Source organism: Perca fluviatilis, chromosome 5, assembly GCF_010015445.1.
Source record: "Perca fluviatilis chromosome 5, GENO_Pfluv_1.0, whole genome shotgun sequence".
Lineage (NCBI taxonomy): Eukaryota > Metazoa > Chordata > Actinopteri > Perciformes > Percidae > Perca > Perca fluviatilis.
This window is the reverse complement of record NC_053116.1, coordinates 30,432,579-30,454,366: the sequence shown is the minus strand read 5'-3', so window position 1 is coordinate 30,454,366 and position 21,788 is coordinate 30,432,579. Positions and strand designations below refer to the sequence as shown.

General features: G+C 44.9%; 1 protein-coding gene across 1 annotated transcript in view; it reads right to left on the bottom strand.

Annotated features, from left to right (window-relative positions):
- agrn (agrin) overlaps positions 1-21,788 on the bottom strand; it is a 271,923-nt gene that overhangs the window by 32,166 nt on the left and 217,969 nt on the right. Inside the window, 12 exon segments of the mRNA XM_039799513.1 lie at positions 16-369; positions 372-434; positions 630-749; positions 2,233-2,347; positions 5,960-6,087; positions 9,766-9,891; positions 12,139-12,576; positions 16,945-17,050; positions 17,194-17,318; positions 18,903-19,046; positions 20,542-20,706; positions 21,288-21,407. Of these exon segments, the coding sequence (XP_039655447.1) occupies positions 16-369; positions 372-434; positions 630-749; positions 2,233-2,347; positions 5,960-6,087; positions 9,766-9,891; positions 12,139-12,576; positions 16,945-17,050; positions 17,194-17,318; positions 18,903-19,046; positions 20,542-20,706; positions 21,288-21,407 (2,004 nt within the window).

The window sequence follows — 21,788 nt, the reverse complement described above, 5'->3', positions numbered from 1 at the left end:
AGCACCGGACCTCACCCTTCACATCACACAACACAGACCTCCTGGTGGCAATCCTTGCACTGAAGTCACTGCCGTCATCCTCGCAGGTGCCCCCGTGGAGGCAGGGGTGGGAGCCGCAAGGCTTCTGGGTCTTGTGGTGAAACTTGCTCCTAACATGGGCAATGGTGGTGGCTGGAGGCAGGGCTGCCGTGGTGACGGCTGCCGTGGTGACGGCTGCTGTGGTGGTGGTGGGTCGTGGTGTGGTGACCGGCGCGGAGGCTGTGGTGGTACGTCTGCCATTGGAAGGCCTGCGGGTAGTGCCTGGTGGGCGACGGGTGATGTACGGGGAGGTTGTTGGAAGCCTGGTGGTGGTGGTGGTGGTGGTGGTGGTGGGGCAGCTGTGGTGACTGACGTCGTGGTGGTGGTAGTGGTGGTGAAGAAGGGGGAGGAGAGGCCTGTCAACAAAGCCCGAGAGAACAATGGAAATTAGACAAAGAAAAAGAGACGGTAAAGTATGTTGAGCCTGCGGTCCTCAGATTTCCTGTTCAAGACCAGTAAAACCTTTGATAAATCACCTCATGAATAACTTAAAACCCCTTTTCATTTTATTAATCCCCAAACACTCCTGACAGAAGTCCATACTGTATTACCATAATTGGTGAAGCGTATATTCTCGTCCTCCGGCTTCTTCACGGCGATGCTGGTCTCTTTAGAGGCCTTCAGCTGTTTCAGCAGGGCTCCTTCGATGTCCTCCACCGTGTATCTTGTATCTACAACAAACAAGAGGTACAACCACTCAGGACAAGGCCTCTGAGGAGCACTCCAAAGCAAATACAGGACTCCTGCTACTTTAGCGGAACAATGCATATACTGTATATCAGAAAAGCCTGTGTATGACAGGTGGAGGATCTCCAGGGACCACTTGTCCTCCACCTGCCGCTTGTCCAGCTTTTTTTTCCAGATGAATCGCTCTCATAACGTTCACTGCAGATGTTCGCTTTACAGGCCATGGAGGAGGGCCGATTAACGTTGCCCTGTACGAAGGGTGTGAAGGACATTAAACGATGCTCATAAAAAAAAAAGAAGGGGGGGAGGGTGGGGTTTTGTACGGTACAAAAAGGAGCTTAAAGGCCCAGTTGTGGTGCCAACCATAGTGACCAAGTGACATTGTGACTACAGCATAAGTGATGTAAACAAACCTTTAACAGATTAAAAAACATCAGTAACTTACATTTAGTTGTTGTCTAGTGTTTGACACTGTATTAGGACACATGTCAATCAATTTGAGAGTAACAGCAGGTTCCATTCCAGTTGTGGATTTTGTTGGGCACACTTCTACTTTTCAATATCGCAAATTGTGTCTTTAACTGTATAGGAGATTCAAAGAGGCGCTGAAACAGAGCACAAGCCAACTATCTCACCTGTACGGCCGTAGGTAACTTTTCCTGGCTCTGATGAATAACAAACACCAATGTGAAGAGTTAGGTAAAACACTGGGGGAAATTGTTGCGAGCAAGAGATTACGTTGGCATTGAGAAGAAAATTAAAAAAAGATGAGGAAAACATTCAGTGCCTCACAATATTATGAGCCAAATTAAAAATAAGTAGAAAGCACTCAGAGAGTGCATATCTCTGCCAAGGATGCACAATCCTCTAACATTGTTGTTTTACTATAAGAAATGTTTTCAACCTGCATACGGCTCTGGATCGGAAAATCATAATGATTGTTTGATGAAAAAACAAACAAACTTATATCTAGTTAATGTTTTGAAAAAGGATAATTGGAAATAAGCATACTTAAAAATTTGAGTTTGCAGGATCACTCTCAGTGGTGATGTGCTGCTACAATGTGATTGCTATTGCATAACTGATTCAAGAAATAAGTTTTAAGAGAACTGTGTGGAATATTCAAAATAGTATCCAAAAAAGTTAAGCAGTAAATTTCGTGAGCATGGCATGAAATGTGTAGGAGGAGTAATGAATTACGAATAGAGTGCTGGACCAAGGAATCCAAGGGAGAACACATTCTGCCTCTCCGCCTTACAGCCCAGGAGTTACGAGACATTAAAAATGGTGATATGGTGGCTTATTCTGCATTAAAAAAAAAAGTAATTAGGTCTTCCTTGGCCAGTGGCCTAACTTTTATCCCAATTTCATTTAAATCAAGTACGTACTTTTTTGAGACATTCTGCTTGCCTAAAGACAAAGGGGAACAATATTTCAAATCTTCTGCTCTCATCAAAGATCTCTCACCTGGTTTGAAATGGGCCTCAACAAAGGCCAAGATGGAGTTGCTGGGCGCCAGGTTCCGGACACGAACGCTCATAAAGTCTTTGTGCACCTCCGACTTCCTGAATAACTCATTGAGCTGAGGAAGAGAGAGAAGGAGAAAGAGTAGGAGGAGAGAACGGACGGAGAAAAGAGATGATAAATGAGGCTGGAAATGAGCTCTACGCTATCATAGCAGCGAGTCCAATTCCAGAAGACTGTACTCTATCTCCAAGGAAGAAAGACTGCCTCTTAAATTGGGGTGCAGAGAAGAAACCTATCGGGTGTGGGTGCACAAATTGACATTTAGCTGCAGCCGTGGCATTAATTATAGAGACAAGTTTTCGGGAGGAGCTAAGATAAATGTCGTGCAACCCTGACATGTGCTCCTGATTGGTTTTGCTTCTGATGCCCCCGCTGTGTGCAAGTTGTAACTTGCCAGAAGAGCTCCATAAGGAGGTTTGACTACAATGTTTTTTTAAGCCGACGGGGTAATAACGGCAGTAGGGCTGTAAATGCCTTCACCCAAAAAAACTCTAGGCCAATATTTAATCTTAAAATTTGACAATTTTTATTCTAGAACTGAAACTTTTACTTAAAGTTATACTCAATGTTTGTCCATAATTCTGTTCTTGTCAGCGTGCTGGTGGATTCATCACATTCACACACTCAAAAGCAACAAGAAACGAGAGGACAATCCGCAGCCTCGTCCTCATTTCAACTGCTGGTTACAATCATAGGAGCCACAGGGCCTGCTAACCCACTGTACTAGAGCCTCCTCTGAGTGGCTGCTTCCATTGTTTCCAGTGAGAGCTCCTCCACACGCCCCATCTGCATCTCGCTGATTTTACTAAAGCCAATCATTGTCCACAAAATGATGATTTTAAAGAAGATTCTACCATTATGTGATATTTGAGACGAATTCACTTGGAATCCTTGTGATTTGTGGAGGAAATTACTCGTCATTATGCTTATTCGAACCATTTCATACCGTTTCAGTCATAGAGCGATATAGTCACTGACTGTGTAGTATGCTTGTTTTTGTTAGGTTATTGCACCATCACATAAGGTTTAATGCTCACACACATTTACCGCATCAACAATGTTTTTGCAGCTTTTCCTTTTCAATAAAAAGATTCTATATATTATAACGTTTTTAAAGACACTAGCAGGTGAGCGCCAATGCAAGAGGCTGCCGATTCGATTAGTGACACTGATGATTCAGTGCACTCAATTCAGCTTGAGGACTCAGATTATTTCCTTCATGTACTGAACGCCTCTAATTTGTTGGTTGAGGTGTGACGGCAAAGTAGACGGGTAAAAAATAAAATCCTCTAAAGCTGTCTTAGGCATGGAAATGCTGGACAAGCTCTCCTGTGGACCTATAAACCTGCTCTTTCTTTCCTGTCTTTCTCTCACATATCCTAATTTATTCACTAATTGTAACCGATTGCTAAAAAAATGTGCTGCGGCTTGATTCTTTGTGTGCTGTATATCTGTGTGTGTACTTTGTGTTAGTCTGTGCGTGTGTGTGTGTGTGTGTGTATGTGCTCAGTGTGAGTGTTGAAAGATGAAGAGGAGTTGGTTGCTATCAAGTGGCACACCAGGCTTCAGAGACACGCAGACTTGGAGTGTAACGAGCGTGCACGCACACACAACACACACACACACACACACACACACACACACACACACACACACACACACACACACACATCGCTGTGAGGTAGTAGATTAGGTCCCAGTGGGGGCTAGTGACACTGATTCAACAGCTGGTAGATGTGTACCGTGTAGACACACACACACACACACACACACACACACACACACACACACACACACACACACACACACACACACACACACACATTACATCAGAGGAGCGAGGCCCTGGCTTAATAACAGAGACAATTGTTCTAAGGTCTGAGCTCAACAGAGAAAATGACAGTAGAGAAGTTTGAGCAGGGTAAACTGCCAGGCCCAAACGATGATTACTGTACAGGCTCTATGCCTGCCTCAGCCTTGGCTGGCTAACAGAAACTGGCCTTCCAAACTTATGAGACGCATATCCAGAATAAGGTCTTGATTTTTCAAATGTCTGAAAATTCTTAATTAATCTCACATGAGATGCTGGTTGTGGGTGCTTTGAAGTGTTTGGCAAGCAATTGAGAAATTAGTCTTTGCACAAGGCTGCAGAATGCTGTTTTTTATTTAATTTTTTTGATAGTTCTCTTATTAAACTTGAAGAGTTTCTGGAAGCCTCATGTAGTGTCAGTGCTAACTCAGCCCTAGAGCTTTTGCTGCTGCGCTTGAAATTAAAAGCAACAGCCAAATTCTGTGAAAATTCTGAAGTAATCAGCAGTGTATGATGATGAGTTGATGTTAGTATTTTTGAAAAAGAATTATTGAACCACCATGATGGACCACTACACTGTAAAGAGTCTACCTACCTAGGTCAAAAAACTGTTATTCAATCACTGTATTCCTTCTAGTTTGCCAATACCTCCCCTTTTAGTAAAAATCAAATATCAGCCAGGCCATGTTGTCTCACTCTGATATGATGTACTCTATGTTCCTCACTGTTCGCAGCTGGTGTGGATATGTGGATTTTTTTATCATTGTTATTTTACTATCAGATCACTGACCAGAGAAAACACTCCAGCCCGGTGTGGCAGAATATTACTCAGCAGCTGCAGGGTGTCAGGTCTGTAAGACCTGCAATGAAACCTGCCTGCCTGAAGGAGCTCAAAGAATTTGATTAGTCTGGCTCTAGGTGAAGAGTTGTAGTGTCTCAGGATGCTTTGAATGTTGTGTCAGAGGTTTATTCCACTCCTGACATGAAGAGTCTTGGGAAAATGCAAAATCCAAAGCTAGACTATGTAACGTTTGGTGAACAGGAGCAGCTGTGTCCACAAGTGGCAATCATCAATTGATGCAGCACAAGTAGAGAAGAGTCATTAAGTCTCTAAACTGATTAAATAATATCAGATACACAGAATTATCTACAGTATCTCAGCACTTTGCACTACCCAGGCCAGACATGCGCTTGGGAACGGTGCCGCTCATATGACGGATACCGCTGATAACGCAGTCGTGACCCACGGTGGCTGGAAGCATAACACCCACCCTCCAGTTCCCCCCAGGTCACCCCAGTGAGTGTGAGCTAACCCCCATTAACACTGTTAGCTACGTAAGCACAGCTAGCTGCTGGCATTTCGGCTCGGCCACCTCCATGTTTGCTTGTGACGTCAGAGGTGAGAGCCGTGTGCAAGCTATCCCGGCCCAGACTTGTGTTGTATATATCGCACCTTTAGTAATAAAATGTAAACAAGTGAATATCGGGAGAAACGTGTCTTAAAGGTAGATTTAGCCATGACATATCAACTATATTCCCTAGGGGTGTGCAAACAAATCGATTCACATTTGAATCGCGATTCAAGCTCTACCGATTCAAAATCGATTCATAGAATTCCAAAAATCAATCCATATTTTTTAATAACAAAAAAATCTGTAAATTATTTTTTATTCATTTATTATAAATGTTATGTCTTCTGCAATCACATGGGAAAAGTAACAACATTTACATGCTGTGAATCGTTTTTTGAATCGAGAATCATTTTTGAATCGAAAATCGATATTGAATCGAATCGTGACATTTTCTGAATCGTGCACCCCTAATATTCCCAACCCTACTTGCTCCTACAGCACTTACAGCACTCTCTATGCTGCGGGCCGTCTCGCCAAACAGCTCCGACTTGGGGTCCTCCATCTCGGGGGTGTAGAAAATCTCCTGGCCCTCCACCTGGTCCAAGTGCAGGAAACCGCTGAACCTCATGGTGGCTGGAAGGAGAGGAGGAGAGGAAAGAAGATGTCATACTGAAAGACAATAGCTCAAACCTTCTTCCATCACTCAGTTCCCGCTGCCTTTACACAGTGCTCGTTTTGGGGTAGTGCCAGTTTTGGGTTAGTGATGGATTGTGTGTTTGTGTGTGTTTGACAAGGGGAGGTTAGTGAGTTTGTTGGAGATTCTGTGGGTGTTTTTAAAAAGGGCTGGAGTTTGGGCGTAGAGGTGGTGGTGGAGGTTGTGGTGGTGGTGGAAGAGGTGGACCGTGAGATATGAGAGAAAGAAGGAAAGAACACTGAAGGAGGGAAGGTGGAAAAATGGGCCAGTTTTACCGGACTGAGACTCATCCAAAAAGCTGGCCGAGGCATGGCGGGCTGGGTAAAAAGACAACAAGTTAGACAGACACACAAATACATGAAGGAAAAACAACACACACTAAAAAGGAAACAGCCCACAGGCACTCTCAAAAGTGCCTTCTTCAGCAGAGAGAGAGGCTGTGCAACCTTGGGGGTTATGTTGTCCAACATTTATCAACTCTCTATATTTTTTTTTTTTTTACACTCCTGTCAGAGAGAAGAGGGCTTAAAAAAATAAAGCTCAAAGCGGAGGGGATTTGTGTGTGTGTGTGTGTGTGTGTGTGTGTATATGAGGTGAAGAACGGCGAAGCATGCGAGGCGCTGATGCCATGCTTCCACGCCGCTCGTAATCAGCAGAACAAATTGCCCAAATCAATCATGGCTGCCCCTGCCTGAGCAACGCCAGAGAGAACGGGAAGAACACTTGTATGATTATCGTGAAAGATAGCCGTAATTGTCGCCTTAATGCTGCCAGACCGGTGACTGACACAGCCCGGTTAAAATTGCATGAAAAGGACAGCAGACAGTGGCGACATGCTCCTGCCCCACTCCCATTCCCTCTGCCTCCCCTCATAACAGTACTTTCACAGGCAGCACACATCGATTCAGATGTGACGGCGGCTATAAAATAGAGGCAAATGGGTGAGGTTTGGCCGATAAGACGAGGAGAAAGGGGGCTGGGGGCAGCGAGAGAGATCTGACTTTTAATCTGCAGAGAAGACAAACATCAGAGAGGGTGATTTTCCAGCCCACTGCCGTGACGGACGTAACGAGGGAAAGAAAGAGAGCGATAAAAGGAGGGACAGAGCTATTTGACTATCAGATTCTAGTGAACTGTAAAATGTAATGAATTGGTCCGACTTTCACTGGCATATGAAAGAGTTTACAGTAGCTGGAGCTTAGCGTGCCATTAACTTTCACATGAGCATTTGCTAGTCATTATTTTTAGTGTCATATGAATGGTATTACCTTGTTTAAATGTAACATACGGAGGGCCGCTAGTGTTTTTTCTGAGCAACACATGAGGCCTAAACCAATGTTGCACTGAAGCCTGAGGAAGATAACTCAATACCTGAACAAAAAAACAACAACAATTTCCATGGTCCAATACTACGGCAGGTAAGTGATAAAATACATTTTTTGTAATTTGAGTGAAACAACCCTTTAATACATTTAAACCAAGGTCTGACATCCACTGAGAAGCTTCACAACAGATCATAATAAGTTTTTATATATATATATATATATATATATACTAGAGTGTGTGGACTAAATTCAACCTTGAGCCACTAGATGTCTCAAAGAAATATAAAGATTAAAACCGCTTTTCTTTTTGAGACAGCCGTGGCGCACGTCAATACATCGGACAGTACAATGAGATGGCGGATATTCTTGCATGGGGGATGTGTCATTTCACTCCTAATGAGTGGAAGCCCTCCTCAGAAGAAAAAAGATACTGCGTATCGATCAGCCTAACGCACTGCCTGATTTCATTGGTAACACTTTAGCTGAATGAAAAATTGATCGCCAGTGCCCCGTCATTGTTGGCTGAGAAAAATATTTACAGGCTTTAGTGGATTTGTAACAACTGTTGTCTTACAGCTTAAAAAACCTGTCACAGGTGCTTGTACAGCATGTGCTTCAATCGTCTGGATTTGAGGCCAAATGTCATCAAATCCAACCTCGACAGATGTGCCGTTCCATGTTTCGCTTCTGTTTGGCCATAAATCCTTCAAAACAGATAAATGGCAGAAGGCTGCGGAAGGCCAAAGGTGGCCTCATATCTTCAGATCATATTATGGCTTGTGTGGCACTGAACTCTGGTTTTTATTGGAAGGCTTAGGGACCTTCAACATGGCAGAAACGCAACTCTGCGCTCTAATTTGTGGCCTGAGCACTTTCAAGTCATGACCTGGAGCACCCATGGGAGCCGAACAGAATCCCTCCTTTCACAATCAGTCAGACTAACACCGCAGGGACAAATACAGAGCAGATTTCAACTGAGGGATGGATGGAGAAAGAGATGGAGAGGCAAAGGGGAGAAAGAAGCCCTTTATCTTTATGAACAAGTCAGAAGGCAATGATTGGTACAACCGTGCTTGTCGGCCTCGGGTAGTTTCGCGACTGTCTCCCCGCTCAACTCCAGAGAGAAATAAACTGATGCAAGACCGGATTGAGATTGACTGAGTTGAAGGAGAGAAAGGGTGAGATATAGCTCAAGAGGGAGATACCAACCGATAGAGACTGAAGTTGGGGTGTTTGGGGGGGGGAGGAAATAAAAGAAGAGGTGGAAGAATAAAATAAACAGAAAGAAGGTGAAGGAAGTCAGGAAAAGCAGCAATAGAGACACTGCACATGGGCCCTAAAATATATGGTCGACTGATCTGAAAACCAAACTTCATTCAAAATGATGGCGAAGAAGTCGAGCAAATGAACCTCACTTGTAAACAGGCAGGGTACGGCTAATATCAGAGTCAGAGTGTTGAGTCAAGTGTCGTCAAATTCATAACCAAGGATTACTGAGGTAGCACTTCCACTTGTATATTTTTGTTGTATATATTTCCACTGTGTACTTTTTTTCCCTGCCACCTGCCAATATGATCATTTGCATATGAGGGTGGTGATTCATGAAAGCACTGCTGCAGAAAGAAAAAAATTTGCACCTGTTCATCTGCTTATTTAAGGCAGATGGCACAATATCACTATTCCCAAAGTAAACATTAAATATGAAAAAATATGAAAAAATATGAAAAAATATTGTGTTGATTCTCAATGCATCAACAACATTAAGACAGGAGTTTAAAAAAAGGAAATAGGAGAAGTGGTGTTAGATGAGAAAGAGACAAGCATTTGTAAGCTATTCTCATAGCTAAAACTACAAACAAAGTGGAGGCACTTTTTTGTTATATCATTTGAAGAGACAGCCTAGCCGTTTCCTCCTGCTTCCAGCCTTTATGCTAAGCTAGGCTAATCATCTCCCAGGTCCAGCTCCATACTCGACGCAAAGGCATGAAGATGGTATTGATCTTCTCATCTACTTCTCAGAAAGAAAGCGAATAGTCTTATAAGTATTTGTTGTTTCAATTTGTGAAAATCAGAAAGGGTTTGAATTGTAACGCTAGCTAACTGCAAATGCTGCAGCGGATGCTCATTTACTGTATCTTTGTGAATCTCAGTAACATAAAGTGACATAACATTCATCTCTCTCATTATAAAGTACCGATTGACAGGAGACAAAAACCCAGAGGAGGAAGAATAGGGTGATATCCAGGTAATCATAGGGTAGAGAAAGTGCAGAGAAGGGGCATTTTGACTTACAGGGGCAGTTGGCGCCCTCTGGAGTGCTGGACGGTGTCTTGCCGTCGGGGCAGCAGCCGAAATCCGTGTTTTCACAGGATGACCTGTCCTCAGCTGTGGGTATAGTGGTGCTTGCCAGCGTGGGACCTGGGGATGATACACAGGGGTTCATAATAATTCATCAGGAAATTCATAAATTCAAGCCAGATTATCCCAGAGACCCAGAGGAGAGAGGGTGGGTAGTGTTTCTAAGGTAAAAACCGACAAAACATTTATTTATTACAACTTGCTCTTGCTTCTGCAGATGGTTGAGCATTTTCAGTCTGCTGACCTGTGATTGTACGCTAATAGAGGCATCTGTCAGGAGTGATTATATGGCATTTTCATGGGAATTGGTTTTACACCTGGAACTCATTTTGTCAGGCAGAGAACACATAATGGGCACTGTTGCCAGTCATGTCACACACAGAGCACTTTAAATGATGAGGGGATGTGATAACTGCTCACTGCTGATTGGCTAACAGTTACATTCAAGGCTTGCCTGGAAAAAACATACAGTTGTGTTTGCGATACGGTGCCTGTATATCTTGGAACATAAAAGACATAAAAGTGGCTGGACTTTCTCTCTCTGAAGGATGAGAGTGTGCAACAGCAGGGAAGGTCCGTCCTCTGTAATGATGGTGTTGGTGGAGGGGGGTGTCTTTGTCGAAGCGGCGCAGTTTATGGCCGCACAGAGATTAGAAGGCTAAACAAGTCGTAAAAACGTCAGAGGAGAGGGGACGTCCTGCTCAAGGACTCACGGTCAAAGGATGCGAGAGGAGGGGAGAGGAGGCTGGGGTTTATAGGGCATCTGTTGGCGTGTGGTCTGCAGATTTACAGATGCTGGGATGAAAGGAGAGGGCTGTGTGTGTGTGTGTGTGTGTGTGTGTGTGTGTGTGTGTGTGTGGGTGGGGGGTGGGCACAACAGCAAGGGGATGCTGCATGACTCCAGTGGGAGCCATGAGAGCTGCCAAATAAACACAAACAACACACACACACACACACACACACACACACACACACACACACACACACACACACACACACACACACACACACACACACACACACAGCCACAGATAAGAGCAGATTTCAACCGAGCACAGGTAAAAAAAAATGTACAAAGGCACACATCTGGCCTGCTTACATTTATATACTCAGACAGTGATATGTGCACTCGGAATTGGACAAACTCAGTGACATGAGAAGAGGGAGATAAGACACACACACACACACACACACACACACACACACACACACACACACACACACACACACACACACACACACACACACACACACACACACAAACACACACAATTATGAAGAAACACATGAGTGTGGATACATTTAATATCCATGTCAAAATCTGCACTGTACAATCTCCTAATCTGTTAACATCCAGGCATGCTTGGGTACACATCCATTCACACACAAACACACACAGCCACAAGACACCAGGTCTCCTTGGCAGATGGACTACATGCCTCTCGCTCCACCGAGCACTATGGTCAGCCTCTGACAGGAAAATAAATCTAAGAGGAGGGGAGGAGGAGCGAGAGGGGATGAGGAGGAAGAGCTGAGGAAGAGCACATTGGGGCCACGCTGTACCATCAATGGTATGTAGTCTGTTACTGCAAGCTGTCAGGCGAGGTGGACGGATGGATGGAAAATAACAACAGAAAAAAGAAGAAGCCCTGATTGAAAAGTCTCAGCCATCCCTTGTTGTCGACGCAGAGGCCCAGAAACCTCGGCCTGCTGTTACGGTCAGGAGGGCATGTCGAGAAAGATTTCAGACTGGTCATGTGACAAGGCACGCAGCCTCCACACACACTCACACCTCAAACTCCCAGTCACATCAGCATGTCAAGTCAGGCTCCAGAGATCCCCAGATGCGGGCCAGCAGTTTCATCTGGCCTGCCGAGAGTATATTTTACAGAGCCTGGGTTTGTTTTGCTAGCTGTTGAGAGCGCGCGCGAGGGTGGAATGGGAGAAAAGAGCATGGGTGATGTAGCAACGGTGAACCATGCAGATACATTCCTTTCTGTTTGAAATAGAGATATACATCTTATGCAAGTGGAAATGACACTAACAGCATATGTTTACAAAAATGTCTGTTCCCTGCCTGCCTGGCTTTGGCATTTGTCTCCTCAAAAACAATTTGCATAGAGATACAGAAGCCTGTGCTGATGTTAATGTACATTTTCAATAAAACAGATGATGGTAGGAATGTGTTATGATGTCAGCTAAGAAGAGACTATGACTCTGTTCAACCCCCTTCTTGAAAAACAAAAAGCCCCTCCCAGACATCCCTCAAAGCATTATGGGTTATGAAGTGAAAGAGCAGTGATTTACCGACAGGCTCCTCTGTCCCACTGGCCTCCGTTGGGATGCCGCTACCCGCTTCCTCTTCCTGCTCCTCCTCTTCTTCGGTCTGGTCGTCCCCACTCGGCTCCCCGCTTCCCGAACCGTCGAAGGAGGACGCAGCGGCGGAGGGAGCAGGGCCGCTATGGGAGGAGGAGGAGGTGGTGGTGGCAGTGGTGGACTTCGGCGGCTGAGGCTGGATGTGGATGTGGTGGTTGCGGTTTGCTTGGTTGTGGATGAGGGTGGAAAAAGGGGTGGTGGCCGGGGGCCGCTCGGTGCTCTCGGTCTCTTCTGTCTGTAGAGGCGGGATGGCCCACACCATGTCAGGGAGGAAAGGGGCGGGGGTGGTGATGGTGGCGGCAGCGGTTGGGCTGTGGGTGGTGGCTGAGGGGTTTGGGGTGGGCCGGTCGGCCGGCTCAGAGATGGTTTCTGGTGGAGGGAAGGGGAGGAAGCAAGGAATGGATGAATGACTGAGCAAAGATGAAAATGTTTGATTACGCTTCACCTAACTCCATTACAACCTCGGAAATCACACCAAAGGAAATAAAAACATCATTAGCCAATAAAGCATAACAAAGCCACTTAATGATTATTACAACCTACTCTTGACAATAACTTTTTACCTCTGCATCTACTGATGATTATTATGTTCTTTTTAATCTTCTAACCCTTCTCCCTGATGCTCAACAATGTCATTATGAAATTGCATTAAAAAAGAACACACACACACACACACACACACACACACACACACACACGCACAGCCTCCCATTTTTTAAAAGAAACCTCTGATTAAAAACCCTGCAATGGATGAGATGTCAGGAATCTTTATCTGACAAACCTTACTGTAAGTAATGAAAGTGCATCCATATGCAGAGTGAATATGGAATATGCCAACAAATGACACCCACAGTTATATGCACTGCAGTGTGTTTCGCCTGCAGATGAGTTATGTTGCCCAGACAGGGTTAAACTACTCCAGTTGGTGTCAATGCATAGTGCGTGGTGTGTTTGTGCTTGCGTGTGCACACATATGGCATGTGTTTCTGTGCACAGTATGCATTTGCGTGTGTTGCATGCATGCTGTGCCAATGCCTATGAATTGTACATCCATATTCAAATGCTGCCCTCCAGTAGCAAAGCTTTAATCACCAACAGCCAGTGCCTCCGGTGATGAATGATTGATAGAAATGGGGCAAAAAAAGCCGGCTTTAACTCTGGCTTCAAAGACGGCACACTGCTGCTTGCAGAGAGCATGAGCATCCGTCAATGCCACCACAAACACACTGCTGTCAACAGACATGCACAAAAACACACACACACACACACACACAAACACACACACACACGGCAAAAAAACACTCCAAATGAGGGAGTGACAAGAGGCTCTCTGCACAGAGACCATCATTACCAATGCACAAAGCGCTAGTGCAAAAGGACAAACTGTCTGCGATAAAGGAACGATAAATAGGACAAAAACTCCTGAGGGGGAGAAGTGAGTTGGCAGGGAGATGCTACGTAAGTGTGCACTTCAAATTTAGCCGAGGCAAGCAGGCGTGACAATACTGTCGTTCTTCCTTTACTTCTTTACGTCCCACGAGTATAGATGTGTGGGTGAAATGAACAGAAGATTTTAAAAAATCCTATACCGTAGATTTGCGCCTCATTAGGATTCGCCTAACATTATGGGTAGGAATTAATTACACTGCTATAATCGGCTATTTGATCGGCAATTATTCACCGAGGTGTGAAATGTGATACCTACTGAGACGGCAAAAAAAGACTGGGAGACGAAAGGGGTGTCAGCTTAAAGCTCAACAGATATTTGTATAGAGAGAGATTTGGAGTGGGGTGCATCGAGCAGTGATGCTATCACCGCGAATGGCATGCCTTGCCTTTCCTCTTGGCTACACCTGTCAGTCAGGTGCCAAGCTTAGCGTCAGGCGGCTTGCTCCCTTGGAAGTACCTAATGTGTGTTTGGGTGTGTGCATATCTTGAGAAGCTAGCTCCGTGACATGGGATAAGAAAAGAAAAGAACACACGGCTGAAAGAGGAAAGAGGGACTGGCAGCACAGTCTGTTCAGCTGATGCTTCTCTTAATCAGGTTTAACAGTCCATTTTCAGTTTTGTGGGCTTTTTTTTTTACTCTCTGTGGAGCAACGGACAGTTGTGTCACAGGATGGAGAAGGAAAAAAATAAATCATTGTCATCTTGGCTTGTCTCAGCTGTGTAGTTATTGTTGAAAGGTGGTTATTAAGCTTGTTTGTGTTGTCAGCTGGGCTCAGTGAGGAGGAGTTGGAAGAGAAATCTGGACACAGGAGAGTGGAGGGGCAAGACAAAGGAACCAGAGAGCCAAGAAGAAAATGATAGGGATAAAAGCCTAAAGAAAATTGTTAAAATCAGAAAGAAAAAAACAGGTTAACACAGCTAGCAATGGTAAAGTATGGGAATGCAAACAGTAGAAACAGAATGAGGGGTTGTGTAATGAGAGAAAAATCGCAGGACATGGAGGAGAGATGGTGAAGGCAACAGACCTTAACATGCAGGCTGAGGGCTGCCGGTGCCATATGCTGGCATTCGTTGCCAATTTGCCGCAAAACTACAGGTGATAACACCATATGGGGGAGGCAGGCCATTGCCAACTTGGTGGCCATTTTCCCCCGGTGCCTGAATTTGCTCATCGGTCCAAATGCCCGCCCTCCCTCTGGTGCATGGTACAGTAGCTCTTGCATTTTGTTGCTGGGTTTCTCAGATATTGCTTAATCTTTTGCTGAGACACAGCAAAAGAAGCGAGAAAAACTCCTCCCTATGTGGCTGCGCTGCCTTTTGAGCTCGGAGACTTGCTGGGTAACATCACAGTACGCTGCAAGCTCTCTGTCACAAGCAGAAACGATTTTAAAGAGCTTCTTCTGCAGGATTGTGAATTTTCCTTTAGCCAGCCCATTAGTGTCCGACTGTGCAGCAGTAGTCACGCTCTGTGGTGTAATAAAAAGTTGCGACGGATTAATGGTGTAAAAAAGGGATCAATATTAACTAATTTACTGTATATAGGCCCTTGGCATTGCTCTCCTGTCAAGCCACATGGCAGCTCGGTGAGCATTAGCATGCCACAGCGCTTAGGCCGGGTGTCTGGAAGCACTGCATGTAAACAGCGGGAGGGAGGGCAGGCAGGGCTGCGCTGTGGTGAGGGGTGGAGGCAGAGCAAATGCTAATTCGCACCCAGCCACACGTGAAATGAGCTCGAGATCTAACCCCCAAGCCGACAGCGGCGGCGGAGCAGCTACCCGTAGTGTGACTGCATCCGGGGGAAGAAATTAAAAGATCCACTGTGGCTGTCGGTGGGCCCGAGCGCTCGCCTGTCTGTTCCTCCCCTGAGGGTTTAACAGGGAAAGAGTCCGCTGTGAGGCGTCTTCTTGCCTTCTGTGTGCAGCAATGCTAGGTGAGGGATTACACACAACCCACATCTCTATTGCCAGGCAACAGAGGAATGTGAAACCAGACTGGATTTTGGCTCCGCTAACCCACGGCACTGAATTTGTAAGTACCAGATGTTCGGGGACTTATCAAAGCCTTGTCGATCTCTTGCCGAGCATATTTGGATTCTTTATCTGTGTACCTGCAACTGCAATTCAACGCAGACCATGTCAACAGCCTTGCCTCCTATGGCTATGACCTAGTTTGGGTCTGACAAAGAGTGCTCAAGGGAGATGATGGTAAATCTGTGCCCACTGAGCAAAGACGTGAATGAACATTTTTCCACCCAAACATGCGAGACACCTGGCAGTGGCTCATGGCCAGAACCACACAGCTGGCACTCCTCTTCCCCACTGAGCTTGCCGGCGGCGTCTCTAGAACCCTGTTGTGACGCAAGCTGGCAGTCAGTACGACAACTTCACTGTACATGAAAACCATGGCCTTGGCGCGTGTCCCAGCACCTATTACACCGATCCAAACAATGTCCATCAGCATCTGGACCAAGGGGCAAGAGTTGTACCTTTTACTCAGCACACATGTTCTCTACATCCGCCGTCATACTGAAGCAGCGTTGTGTTGCTGGCAGCGTAAGGCTGCGCAGAGATTGACGCATTTCCCAACAGAGGGGGTGGGGGGGGAAGAGAGAGCCAAATCCCAACAGAGGGGTGAGAAAGCAAAAAGGAGGTGTCATTGCTGTCATGTGGGATTGCAAGACTCAGACTCCAGTCAAACTACAGATCCGTTGGTTTTAAAACGCTTTAACATCTCTCTCGTTCTTATTTTAACTTGTCTCCAGAGTCGCGTATGATTCTGCTCTCACCTGCCAGCTCACAAGCAGCGCTTACTTTACTGTACTCTATGTTCTCAGTGAAATGAACTAAATATTTGCTCTAAGGCAATCTTAATCAATAAGCTTCAGAAAGTGCAGTATTACAAACAATGGGAATTCTCAGAAGAGAACTTAAATGCAGACAACTACTTATATGTGACTATGATATTATCCATGAATCAGAAATGTGTCTTTTGAAATAAAATATTTGGAACTTGTGTAATAGCTGTAATTGTAATAAGTGTAATTTCTACCACTGCTACAGTATTATGTGCAGGTACTTTCTTGAAGACTTCAAGACAAAAAATTCAAGGTAAATGTGCATACACATTGCTGTGACTTTACTTTCTGACACAGAGATAGATTCGGAGGAGAAACAGCAGAAGGAAGATAATTCGGGGCCCATGGCACAGCTCATTATCTTTTGATCGGGGCCTGACAACAGTTGGCCAATCATGCGACGCGTGATGCATGGAGGCTACGACGGGGCTCACCTGTGCACTGTCCAAAGTGTTGCACTGTGATGTCCTTGTCCTGCCTACAGGCTATGGTCCTCAGCTGGCACTGGTCAGCATAGGTCACCCCATCTGAGCCACACACCTGCTCCACAGTGACAGAGACGGAGAGAGGGGAGATGGGAACACATGTTAACTCCCTGTAGGCCACTGAAACAACGTATTTCTGTTGCAAACTTGGAGTTTAAACTATGTATTTCTTAAGTGCAGACAGTTTAAGAGACCCACCTTGGTTTTGTTTTTCTCATCGCAGTCAGGTGAAGGGCACTCGCAGTGGGCTTGGTCGTTCACCTCAATGCAAGTAGCTCCAAAACTGCACACTAACTCTTCACATGAAGTTGGGGCCTCAGGACCTGCAGGACAAATGGGTTTGTGTTGTGACACCTTCCGTACAGTCCCATAATCAGTACAGTTTATAGCTGCTAGTGGCAACTGTGTGAAAAGCAATTGTGGAGCTAAATTAGATACAACAAGATACATTTGCATGCATTGAATTGAATGCTAAACTTTCACAATTGCATAACTTTTGCTTACGTTTAATAAGTAAGCAGAAATTCTGCCTGTTAAACAGCCATGAAATTGGCTTCTCAAAATTTGAATTCATTCATATTATACACTGTATATTAATAGTACAGTAATAGTACAGCTGTTGTTGCTTCATAGTTAACGCCACTTTTTCTGTATGTTGTCATTGTGTTAGCATGGATATCGGTGGTTATATTTCAAAATCAGCAGTCATTTCATTGTATGCCTCCAATGACAAAGTGTCCAATGTCTTATTCTTCATCTTGCTAACACAAGATCTTTCTACAGGACAGTGTCAGCACTAGTGTTAGTAACTCGGGTGCCACAGAGCTGGCCTTGCATAGAGCCAAAACCCATGGCCCCTCTCACCCCACTCTGGTTGATTTTAAAATGTGCGTAGGAGTTAGGTACAGGCTGCGAGACAATGTTTCATTACTCTGTAAGTTTGTCTCCTCTAAGTGACTGACCTGTTTTAAGTCTATTCAAAACCACAGAAATGCAGCTGTAATATAATCACAAAATTGTCTAGTAACCTGTGAGTCACACTGTGTGAATTATTCATGGTTTCGTAGACCACAGCATTTTGCTTAAGCTGCCTTACTGAGAGTTGTGTAAAGGTGTGCACTCAGGATATTTTGGCTCTTTTTCCCTACAGATCCCTCCCAGAGCTCTCCAAAGGAGCGTTTGAAGCCTTGAAGTTGCCGCAGCAAGAGTTGCAGCCGGGGAGCCCACCATCCACCTGCCAGGCTGGGAGTGTGGGGTCTTTGCATTGTTGCAACATCACAGAGGCTTAAGAGTACCCCCCATCCCTTGGCTCCTGCTTTCATGTGCTACCACTTCTCAGTACCATCTCTTTTTATCTAGCAGTGTGTGGGGGCAGAGCGCCCCACCACTGTGCCGGGACTGCTGGCTTCATTAAGCGTTTGACTTGCAGTCGATATCTGATGGTGCATCTTAATCAAGAAGCTGCAGGCCCTCGCAGCAGGACCTAACCTTTCCTTCAACCGTCTTTTTAGCTTGTGCAATCCCTGGGGCTGTTTTTATTATTAATGGAAGTAATTAATAGTGCTTACGCAGAAGTATAAACATACAAGTATTGTGAATCGTCCAAAATGGAGTAGAAAAGAAAATATCAATGGGCGATGTGCCACACTCAAGTATTCTCCAAATCACTATCGATTATCACCGTGCAGGCACTCCCTCCCTGTGCCAATAAACCAGATGGATGTGAAAAGCAGACAGAGAAAGAAGCGGCTGCTACGGGGGCTCATCCACGGATCAGACGAGTGACGGACAAACACTTTTCGAGAAACCATTCGAGAAAAGACGCAAAGAGAAAAACCTGTGTGTGTGTGTGTGTTTGTGTGGTTCGTTAACGCTCCACCGGTTGCCTTGCTACTCTCTCTTATTACCTTTGTCGCAGCCGTTCATGCCCATCTTGCTTCCATCTGGACACACGTTGCACTTCATGCCCTTCACTCCCGTCTTGCAGGAACACAGGCCCGACATCTGCTCGCAGTCGTCCCGGACCGAGCCTGTGGCGTCGCAGTTACACGCTGCCATGGAGATGTAGAGGGGGAAAAAAAGGAAAAGAAAGACTGATGAGAAAACAATTGTCAATTAGGGACAAGAGGGATATGAATAGCTTGGTTTATAAAGTGTACAATGTGTGTTTAGGGCAACCTTAGCCTCTGAACTTTGCTTCAGATACATCTTGGTCATAGAGTCAAGGGTTGGCAATAGTTCACCCAGCCTTAGGGGCCATATAGGGTTGAGGAGGAGTAACAGAAACTCACGAAAACAACCCCAGGGAAGGACACCAATCCCATCATGTTCCTAGAATCAACGATGTGTGTTTTTTTTCTCTCCTCTCCTGCTAAATGTGGTATTGGTGTGCAGTGTGCTGTCTGCTTGCTGTGGGTAAACCTTGTTAAGGTCAGGCCACGGGTGAGGCGCCTGCAGGCTTCCTGCTGTTGACTGAAAATGCTCTGTGGCGCTAGGAGCGTATGTTCTATGATATCTCAGCGGCAGGACACGAGCTGGTCACCATATTGCATTACACCAAGACCAACAAGGGGTCCTGATCCCTGTTCTTCACTTGAATACAAATGAAAACAGTTCATTCAATACAGCTTTGACAGGACCAAAGGACACGGGACGATTTCTTCTACAAAACCTGCCATCAAATAGTGTAGCTGTATATTAAAACGTAGATAGTTCATCTAGTAGGTTATTTACTTTTTACGGTCTACGCTCAATTCAAGGATATTAAATATAGATGAGGTTTTACTTGTCCAGGTTTTGAGATGTCTGCCTCAAAGGGTTTTCGGCACAATCTAAATACTATGAGTGAAATTTTTGTTTCCCTGTTACTCTGAATACCCAGAGATCTACTGATTATCTAGAGAGTAACTAGGACATTGTTTCACGACAGACACAGTGCTGTTGAATTTTTCAAATGTTATTTTTCAACGATTTGATGACCAACTCAATTAAACAAAATGAATTCTAGTCACGTCCAATAGAACCACATTCTTCAATCTTAACACTGTTACATTCCGCCTGAAACTCTTCTGTATGAACATCCATTACATGTAAGTTTGTCCAAGGAAGAGGGATCTTTCCTCTGTTGTTCTACCTGAGGGCCATCTCTTTTCCCCCTTTCAAGTTTTTTTTGTGTGGATTGTAAAAGCCCTCTGAAGTGTGATTTCAGATTTTGGGCTATGCAAATAATAAGAATTGATTAACAGCAGAAATGTCAGCGACCGACATCTCCTTACCAAATTAAACCACAGTCCTCTGCATGGCTAGATACCACTTGAGGTGAATGGGAATACAATTTATTTATTTATTTATTTTAATTTGTGTAAACTGAACCTTTATGGAAATAAGGTGTAAGGATGCCATAAGCATTTTTTGGGAAGTAACAAAAAGCATATACACGTACAGTGTCAAGCACTGCAACACATTACTGCTCTCACTGTTGAAGCCACGTGTAATGGTACAGTACGTGTGCTCACTCAGTGCAGATACAAAGAAGCGATTTCTTACGTGTGCAGCCACTCATGTTCTCTGTCACAATGCCACGGAAGTTCCAGAAACCCGGCTCGCAGCGGTCACACTTCTGTCCCCCGACACCCGGCTTACAGGAGCACTGGCCGGAGGCTGGATCACACGTCCCCTTGTAGGAGCCGTAGACATTACACTGACAGGTGCCTGAGGAGAACAGAACAACATGGGTGTCACTTTTAACTTCTACTGCAATACATATCGCTGGTTTATACTTTTGTAACTTTGAAAGATCATCACATAACTTACAACAGCTGAATACTGCTTACTTTGATGGATATTCTGCAAGATTTATGCTTGGCTCAAATGTTGAGTAAGATCTATTTCACTAATAGAAAGGTGGATAAAGTGTGCTTAGGTGAGTTTCCTCTTTAATAAATCTCTGTATATCCTTATTTCTAAGTCTGCATTTTCTCCATCCATACTGTATCCCCTAGCTAACGGCTTGCTGCAGCATTTTCTCCCCCATCTGTGTGTGCTATCATTCGTCAAGATCATCAGATGGAGAGATTTTTCTGTTGATATGGTGCAACATTATCATAATTATTCCTTGGATTAAGATGAAACGTTTTTAGCTCTGCAACTTTGGTAACGTAATTGCAGTCAAGGACAATAAGTCCCACATGCTGAAATAGCCTGATAGTATCTACAGCTTTTTTTGTGGGCACACAACAAACGCAGGACACATTGAAGTTTAAGGGTCAACAGGGACGTAGAGGAGGACTTACTGGGACATCCTGCCAGTCCGACTCCTAAGGCGGCCGTCACGTTGTCGTGGCAGCAGCCGTACACAGACAGGCTGCAGTGCTGGGGTGCCGTCAGCTCAGGCAGAGATGTGGCTGAAATCGCTGATGAGGTAGGAACAAAAAGGAAGGGGAGATGGGAGATGGCACAAGGAGAGAAAGTAGAACACCAACGTTTGAGTGATTATGGTGAGAAGGGGTTTGTTGGGGGAATAAGACAACACAATCTCAGAACAACATGTAACTTTTTGCCAACAATGGGATTGGCTCGAGGGGCAGAGGTGGAGAGGCTGGCAGCCGCCTTCAAGATAACAATTCTATTTGCTACTTTCTCCACAATGGCTCAAAATCAGGGAGGAAATGATGCTATTACCTCCAGAGAAAACAAACAATGGCATTGCTGGTGAATGCGCGGCAGCTGACATTTACCACCTACTAGGAGGCATGTTCTCTTCATTTGTTCTTGTCTAATATTACGGAATTGCA